Source organism: Protomyctophum parallelum (genome assembly GCF_964188405.1).
Source record: "Protomyctophum parallelum genome assembly, chromosome: 16".
In the NCBI taxonomy this organism is placed as follows: domain Eukaryota; kingdom Metazoa; phylum Chordata; class Actinopteri; order Myctophiformes; family Myctophidae; genus Protomyctophum; species Protomyctophum parallelum.
Genome location: NC_139711.1, coordinates 34301961 through 34311332, shown reverse-complemented (window position 1 = coordinate 34311332; position 9372 = coordinate 34301961). Strand labels below are relative to the sequence as shown.

General features: G+C 44.0%; 1 protein-coding gene across 1 annotated transcript in view; it reads right to left on the bottom strand.

Moving 5' to 3' along the window:
- Positions 1 to 568: 568 nt before the first annotated feature.
- slc24a6a (solute carrier family 24 member 6a) overlaps positions 569 to 9372 on the bottom strand; it is a gene marked incomplete at both ends in the record, with an annotated part of 12797 nt that continues 3993 nt past the window's right edge. The window contains 11 exons of the mRNA XM_083785527.1: positions 569 to 679; positions 1023 to 1088; positions 1306 to 1418; positions 2060 to 2174; positions 3232 to 3398; positions 3481 to 3748; positions 4862 to 5031; positions 5590 to 5744; positions 5843 to 5896; positions 6120 to 6145; positions 7762 to 7836. Coding sequence (XP_083641653.1) covers positions 569 to 679; positions 1023 to 1088; positions 1306 to 1418; positions 2060 to 2174; positions 3232 to 3398; positions 3481 to 3748; positions 4862 to 5031; positions 5590 to 5744; positions 5843 to 5896; positions 6120 to 6145; positions 7762 to 7836 — 1320 coding nt within the window. The remainder of the gene's footprint in view (positions 680 to 1022; positions 1089 to 1305; positions 1419 to 2059; positions 2175 to 3231; positions 3399 to 3480; positions 3749 to 4861; positions 5032 to 5589; positions 5745 to 5842; positions 5897 to 6119; positions 6146 to 7761; positions 7837 to 9372) is intronic.

The following is a 9372-nucleotide window of genomic DNA, read 5'->3' as shown; positions in this document are numbered from 1 at the left end:
AGTGCAATCATCTAGGAGATGTGGGTCAGCCATGCTATGTCAGAGAGCTATACAATAATAATCTACGTAAAATAACCATACACTGACTGAGAGGCAGCCAAACACTGAATAAACATATGACGATAGTTTGATCATTGAGGTTACGTGGCAGTCATAAAGTATTACACATAAAGTGTAGGTACAGTACTATATATATACAACACATACATTTGTTGTGTGACATAGTGCATTACTGTGTTTGACGGCAGGTTAATTACTCGTGGACTGGAGGTGCCTGGTATAAAACTTTGTAAAATATTCAGATATCAAAGTACAGTTTTTGGCCCACCACTGTAGTAGTAATGCTGTTCAATGCATTCCGTCCATATATGACCAAAAATGGTAGCTGTGTATGTAGAAGCAATCACAGTATTTATTGCCCCCCCCCCCCCCCGAGTCTCCCTGCGTGTGTGACTGAATTAGAATAACTTACCCTTGCACTAAAAGTGTGATCTCTGTGTGTGTGTGTGTGTGTGATCTCTCTCTCTCTGTGTGTGTGTGTGTGTGTGTGTGCGTGTGCGTGTTCCCACTACAGCCTTTCAAAGCCAATGGCACAGAGCAGGAAGACGGCATAGAGAGACAAGAGAGAGAACCCCAGTTTGCGGTCCAACCTCCATCGATTCAGATGGACACTTAGAACCTGATACACACGCACGCACGCACGCACGCACGCACGCACGCACGCACGCACGCACGCACGCACGCACACACACACACACACACACACACACACACACACACACACACACACACACACACACACACACACACACACACACACACACACACACACACACATACAATTATTTACTACATGTATTATCATGTAAAGAGTTACATTATAGTTAAATGAAGACTCAGGTGTTTGCACTAGTGTAAATAGTACACAAGTATTCATCAATAATATGTATTTATTTATTTCATTCTACATGGAAACAGGCGAAAAGGTGGTTAGGTACAGACAGTTAGGTAATAGTACTCACAGTGAGCATGACTGAAGCCAGAAGCAGAATCACAGAATACAGCAGGCCTTTACTGTTGATGTAAACCTGTAAAGCATTATGGAGCAAAGACTTAGTTGGCCATATTCCCGTGAGTTTTATCCTAAGGGGGAACCAGCTTTCTTACGATACCTCGGTAAGTGAAGCATCACAGACAATGAGCTATAAAGCTAAACACTTAAAAATAGTGTTTTGAATTAATTGATACATTTTCAGTTTATGTTGCTTACACTGTAATATGATATGTGCAATAGCAGATTTTTACCACAGATCCATAGTTGACTATGAGTGTCCTCAGTGCCCAGGGGAAACCCAGCCCCAGCAGTACATCAAAGATATTACTGCCGATGGAGTTGGACACCGCCATATCCCCCATGCCTACAACACAGATACACATTCAAGAATACAAACACAGAGCAAAACTATTGTCATAACACACATGGGTTCACCATGGACAATGTCTACATAACATGGTTAACTGCTGTATGTGCTAGAATCTGCCAGCCATTTCCACCTCAGCAATAGATTCATATTCAAGGTCAATATCTACTACTGCAGTGGTTGTCAACCTGTTTTGTGTGTGTGTGTGTGTGTGTGTGTGTGTGTGTGTGTGTGTGTGTGTGTGTGTGTGTGTGTGTGTGTGTGTGTGTGTGTGTGTGTGTGTGTGTGTGTGTGTGTGTGTGTGTGTGTGTGTGCGCGTGCGTGTGTGTGTGTGGGGGAGGGGGATCCCCAGATGACAGTAAAGTGACAATGTAAAAAAAAACATTAAAGAAGAGTAATCAACAAACTATACTATAAAAAACGGTCAAACATTGTCCAAATGATCAAATAATATAAGAAAGAGGCAAAAAACCCAAAAAGAATTGCTGATCTATCTGTGGAACCAAACTAAATGTCATGCCTAACTCCTATAACTCAGGAGTTAGGCATAACTAAGTGCTTGTCAAGGTCGGGGGTACCCAGTTCAAATATAATTATTCTGGGGGTCCCCAGTTCAAATATGATGCACACACACATACCCTGACGGGCGACAATGAGGCTGGCCATACAGTCCGGGACACTGGTGCCAGCCGCTAGGAAGGTGATGCCCATGATGACGTCCGGAATTCCCAGAGTGTAGCTGATTATGGTCACCTGGAATGAGTTGCAGAGGAAGCATGTGACTTTGTGTAGACATCACTGTCTGACATTTCCTTTTTTCTGTGTGCGCTGTGGTGAATGCACATAATATTTTGCATAGCATAGCAGTGTTTACATTCAACTGTGTGTGTGTGTGTGTGTGTGTGTGTGTGTGTGTGTGTGTGTGTGTGTGTGTGTGTGTGTGTGTGTGTGTGTGTGTGTGTGTGTGTGTGTGTGTGTGTGTGTGTGTGCGTGCGTGCGTGTGTCACAGCTACATTTGTTGGAGGTGGCTTCATTGTCGGAATAACAGAGGCAACGTACAACCCTACTATGGGACTGATCTGGAGTGTCATGCCGTTAACTGGAGCCCTGTCCTTTGTTATTGGCAATGCTGTTGTCAGAATAATAGTTCATGATAGTCACTGCATCTAAATCCCTCTTTCTCTTTGTTTTGATAAAGGTGGACTCTTCTTTGTCGAGCCAATGAGAAGCCAAATGTTATGTGTGTGTTTTAACATGCTTCAGCAGGAGGATTAACAGAGACAGAGCTTATTCTCTTGTCTCATATACAGTATGTCCCTGTGCCATTTGTTTGAAGTTGACAAAATAGATAGAGAAGAAAATGAGTATGTGCAAGTATTTATGCATATCTATCGAATCCACTATGTGTGGAAGCAGGAAGGTGTGCCTGCATGTGTTGTGAATGCACATTATCAGTGTATCAAATAAATCTAATAATATATTCAATATGCCAATTTCTCCATTCTAGTCCTTTAGTCACTGCTGACCCCTACTGGTTGCTCTTGGGAGGGTGTAGTGTAGAGTAGAGTAGACAAACAAACAAGTTTGTCCTTGATGTGAAGGTGCCTTCTTACAGTAGTTTCACCCACTTCTGCGTCCTGTTTACCAACCTATACGAGTTACGAACGCAGTGACAGAGTTGCCTCTCCACCCGGCACCATGGAGGCTTCGAACCACAGTGGTGGTCAGGAACTTTACATCTGCACCGCACGGAGTGTATCTACATCTACATGAGCATAGTATTTCTGCGTGTGTGTTGAGTGTTTCATACCATCCAGACCATGAGGTAGGAGAAGAGGGCTATCCACAGGACAGAGGCCAGGAAGGTGAGTAGGTACCAGCGCTCCCATCGTGGAAGTGCACAGTTAGGAATGCTGCAGTGAAGCAGTATGCTCACAGGCCACGATACAAGCCACTTGAAACTGTCACAACACGTATCTGCGGGGGACGTAAAAAAAATGTCAACGCGCGTGCATGTGCGTGTGTGTGTGTGTGTGTTTTATATCTGTTTCCCACTCACCTGGCATGGTGAAGGGTCTGAATGGGGCCACGTCATCTTCGTCTTCGTCTTGCTCCTCCTCTTCCTCCATATCCTCTTTAGATTGGATCTCCTCTCCAGTCATCCTTTTCTCCCTGTCCCTCTCTCGCTCTCCTTCCAGGGATGACCCGTCTCCCTCTGCCGCCGCCCCGTTTTCCCTCCCCCACGGACCGCCAACGCATGACCCCCCCTCCTCACCTGTGCTGGCTCCGCCTTCCTCTAGGCCCCGAGCACGGATTAACCTCTGCCTCTGTGGTTGGGAGGAGAAGAGGGGAAAGGGTGGAGGGCGGAACGGGAAAGAAAGACAATAAAAGTAGGGGCGAAAGACAGGTGTAGTATAAGAAAGAAGAAAGAGAAGACGGAAAAAATTTAAACAGGATTCAACCGTTAGTAGGAAATGAATTTGGATGACCACCAAAAATAAGAATATCATAGGAACAATGTAGGAACATCATACAAACATCATAGGAATATGAACACTGGATCAAGGGAAACTGTGTCAACCGGGCATGTCTTCAAATACACATTGTCAATATCCATACACAGCAGCATGGCTGCAGATGAGGGGACGGCACTGACATTCTTACTTGCAGTTGGGATCAGCATGCAAAAGCACAGAGGCAAGGAAGTGGAGTGCAAGAGTGGAGTGAAGGATAGGGTCAGGGCAAAGGGTGACTGCTGGATCATTATTAACATGCATCTTTGCAGAGCAATGGACCATGTCTCTCTGTGTGAGCACGACGTTTAAAAATGTCTCCCAATTTAGTTGCTGACCTTCTACTTGGTCATGGGGAGTGTGTAGACAACCATGTGTGTCCTCTGCTCTGATACAGTTGACATTTATAGTCATTTATTTTCACCTGACAGTGAAGAGTTTCACTGGGAGGATGTAGGATGTGTGCAAATAGGCACCCCGACCAATCTGTAGGAGTCCACAACTGGCTTCCAACATGCAAACATGGCCAATTGTGTTCACTGGAGCGCCCAACCGGAGGCACTGTGGACTCAGGAATGTAACCCCTTACCCCAGTCTCTGTGCTGGGCAGAAACCCCTGCACCACCCTGAGGCTCTTTGGTGAGTAGACTACAATCTTATAACTGTTCTTTCCAGGAGATGGTATTACATATTATCCAAGCTACATTCCCAACCTCTTGCCGTACCAGCCTCCCTATTGTACCTACCTTTCCAAGCCCCCCCCCCCCCCCCCCCCTACTGTATCTACCTTCTATATTGCCGACTGTACATGCCTCCCTACTGTACCTAGTACATTCCTAACCACCTACTTGGGAGCAAAACCCTGGTTTTCTGATGACATGTCATGAGTGAACAGGCTAACCTCGGGTCTGCCAGCATGCAGTGTACCTCATTGATGACCATGCGTCCTGCCATGCGCAGGCGGGTGTAGGGGGAGAAATGCGGGGTGATGAGAAGGCGGAGGCTTGCCTCTGAGAAGGAGAGCTGATGAGGGTGTAGACTCAGTAGCTCATCTACCATCACCACCCCCGAATCCTGACCAGCCATTGCACACGCATCTAGGAGTGTTGTTGAATGATGGGAAGGGCGGAGCGTACAGGAGGAGGAGATGGCAGAGGCAGGGAAAGAAAGTGTGATAAAGAAGACACAGATCAAGTAAATGGAGAAGTTACAGAGACAGAAGTTACAGAAAAGTGAGAAAAGGAAGGAAATGGGTACAAGATAGTGAGACAAGACACACTCATAAATTGACGTGGACTAGCCTACTTCCATTTGGTTGTATCCACAGGAGAATAGAGTGAGCTTCTGTTGGCAGTCTGAATTGTGCCACAGGCTCTGTTTTAAACGTTAGAGTTTCCCATCTCACATATGGCAATAAAAAGAGACTCTGTTTGTATCATTTGATGTATAGTTTCATTTGATGGTAAGAAAGTTTCTAACTCAATAATGGATGGGTTTATATTCATGAACCTTGGTGGGAGTGGGGGGGAAAAATAACCCCCCCCCCCCCCAATTATATTATTGGAAATAATAATAATTTATAAAAATAATAACTCCATAGCCATCCTCTCGGATTAGTGTAGCTTGATGGTGGCCTCTCTCTTTCCCTCTCACACAAACACACTCACACACACCTGGCTTTAGCGGCACCATATCAGTGTCACAGTCTCCAATGTGTCCGACAGCGGTGGTCCGTCGCAGACTGCTCAGACAAGGCTGGTCTCCTCTGCCACAGTGCCTCTCCACTAAACCACGAAGTGGTCCGTTGAACCTACACACAGAAACAGTGGTGGAAAAAGACAGAAACCCACGTAGGCTCTGTGCAGACATGCATTTCCATTCTTTCAACAGTGCTCAGTCAGTACTCACTTCATGATGACGATGTAGATTAAATACATAGAGATCAGAATTATGGTCTCCCACCTGAAACAAGCCATCACACACACACACACACACACACACACACACACACACACACACACACACACACACACACACACACACACACACACACACACACACACACACACACACACACACACACACACAGGAATTATGTTGCAAAACTTAATTTGTCACATCAAAAATAACCTTGGCTTCAAATTAAATCTAGTATCCTATAATTGTGTTTTTCTCAGAATCTTACCACATGACTTTCTCATCGTAGATCACCTGCAATTAAAATTTAATTATATGTTAACTTAATAACACCAAAAATGGCAATTGCACCAGCAACAACACTTTATAGTTACAGTATCACAGCACTGAATGTTGGTTTTACTTTTCTCCCATTAGAATCCCCTACATTTCTATGATTACTCCACTCACTTTAATCTTCAGAGTGCAAGTGGCAGTTCCATTTCCCCACTTAAATTAGTTTTCCCATTATATTTCTCAAGCGGTTGATCAGATAGGTGCCAACATTCATTTTACTGTATCGTGGTGCACTCTATGCATAACATCAGAGTTTTTAACCGCAGCCATTTCAAGTATAGAGCTGAATGTGGAGTGGCAGTTGCAGAAATCAAGCGGAGCAGTGGATCTCAAGTGGGGTCAGTGGAATCCTTGGGGGAGTTCCAGGGGGTCCCCAGCAAAATGTGGCTGTTCAAAAATAGCAGATACAAAAGCTCACAGTGCGAGCTTGTACATCTGTTTTGTGCCAGGGGTCCCTGGCACAAAACATTTTCAGGTGGGGATCCATGGCCAAATTTCGGAAACTTAACTTTGGTATTTGGTATTGCATTTTATATACACCTTTACAACAAGGTATAGATTGTAAAGATCAGGTGTTCGTGGAATGAGCAACACAGCTAAACGTGTGGGTAGCGCCTCCAAAAGAATTGCCAAAATGGCAAGTGCTTGGTATTCAACCCTTGCTTTGAGTTTCTTAGTCTTAGTGGATTGGATGATTGCACTCTCCCACAGTAAAACACACTCAGTGTTAGGGAACTCTGTAGCGGGTGGTCCAAGCTGATCCCACAAGTGTTCAAATGGGTTGAGGTCTAGACTCACGGCAGGCCATTCCATCCTCTCCACTCCAAAATGCTGGAGGTAGGCTACTCTGTGATGAATGATGATCCTAGCTCTGTGGGGGCGAGTGTCATCATCCTGGAGGATGGCATTAGGTCCCAGATTCTGAAGATATGGGATCGCCGCTGGCTCCAGAATCTCACCCCGATATCTCACTGCATTGATTGACATTGCCTTAAATGATGATAACTTCAAGTTCTGTCTTGCCTGTGAGAGAGATACTGCCCCAAACAAGTTAACTTCTTAACCTAAACAAGTTAACTTCTCATCTGATAAGCAGCAGAATCAGGCAAATGAAACAAATTGTCAATAATGCCAAGGTGTTGTGGCTGCGTATGGATCTTCGTCCCGATACCGAGTTCCCTAACACTGGGTGTAAAGTTAATGAAGTGTAAAAATGGCCAATATCTGTTATTTTCCCATATTACTGTGGGAGAGTGCAATCATCCAATCCACTAAGCAACTCATAGCAAAGGGGTGAATACCAACCACTTTTAGAGGCGCTACCCACACGTTTAGCTGTGTTGCTCATTCCAACGCCCGATCCATACAATCTATAACTCGTTGTAAAGATGACTAATCAACGATTAAAAATAATAATAAAATACAATACCAATTGGTATTATTAAAGTGGAGACATAATGGACCAAAGTTAAGTTTCAGAACTTTTGTTGCTGAGTTTATATATCAATTTGGAGGGAGGGCGAAATTTGGCCAGAAAAATGTTTGTTTCAAATGGTTTAACTGTAGGCTCTCACCAGAATAAGCACAAGGATGGATAGGATGTAGAAGATAGAATCACGGAAGAGTGGCCACCAGCTCAGAATAATGGGCTAAGAAAGTGAATGCATGCACGCACGCACACACACACACACACACACACACACACACACACACACACACACACACACACACACACACACACACACACACACACACACACACACACACACACACACACACACACACACACACACACACACACACACAAGCATTACATCAATAGAAAGGTGTTCATCAGAATAAATGGATGAATCAACTTCATTAGCCTTGCTCCAGCCCCTGAATTGCTAGCAATGCCCATTTTATTATGTAACAGATGAAGACTCACAAACAATAGTCCACACTCACTTAGCCTTTGGTTGATGAGTTATTGGTGCACGTCAGTATTCAAGGATGAACACACAGCCCAAATAATTAAAAGAAATTAAAATAAATCTGGGAATAGATTCCTTACCAGGAACTTTCTTCACAATGTGTTTGTAAAGGTGACTACTGTCTAGTAACACTGTATCACAAAGATTTAAATTAAATTTCCCTAGGGATATCTGTGACTGCTGCTGAAAGTTGGGATAGTAAAAGTAGCAATACGGCAATGTAGAAATACTCTAGTAAAAGTCTGGAATTCACCATTTACTTGAGTGAAAGTACAAAGGTATTGCCATCAAAATGTACCAAAAGTACTCATTCTGCAGAATGTCCCATTTCAAATGTTATCAATGTATTACAATCTTTTGAAAATATCAGATCTAAAAGCTCACAATGTGTCACACCGCAATGTATTGTGAGCTTGTAGATCGGCTATTTTCAAATGGCCAAAATATATATTGGGCTAAAGTGGTTTAAACTAAAGTTTTCAAATAATTGTAGTGAAGTAAAAGTATAATCCTTCAGGGTGACACACTCGCTCCTTTTCTCTTTGTCATTGTCGTTGACTATGTCCTTAGGCAAGCGATGGATACCATCTCCTCGTCCTCGTTTGCTGAACACATAAACTCAGCTCAAGAGCTTTTAACATCACTAGAAGTGTCAGCAGCCAAAGTTGGTCTATTGCTCAGTGCCAAAAAGACAGAATGCCTGCTTCTGAATGAAGACTCTGTTCACCCAACCATCCGCTCCATGGACGGCAGTGACATCAAAGAAACTGAGGAATTCAAATATCTATATATGTAGTCAGTAGCAGAAATGACTTCCTGACAAGGAAAGGACAGGCCTGGAGCGCTTGCAATAAGCTACATCTTATATGGCAGTCAGACATCTCAAGAGCTACCAAGATCAAAGCCTGTGTGGAAAGTATCCTTCTTTATGGTGCCGAAACATGGACAATGAATAAGGAGTTTCGGGATCGTCTTGACGGAACATACACAAGACTCCTCATCCGTGTCCAGAACCTCTCATGGAAGGACCATCCCACTAAAGCTCAGATTTATGGAGGCATACCTCCCATCTCAGTTGTTGTGGCAGAAATAAAACTCCGCTTTGCTGGACACTGCCACAAAAAGCCAGGTCATTTTGGATATTATTCTGTGGAGACTACCCTGCCCATCAAGAGGAACAAGACCTCTCATATTTCCAGATGTTCTGAGTAG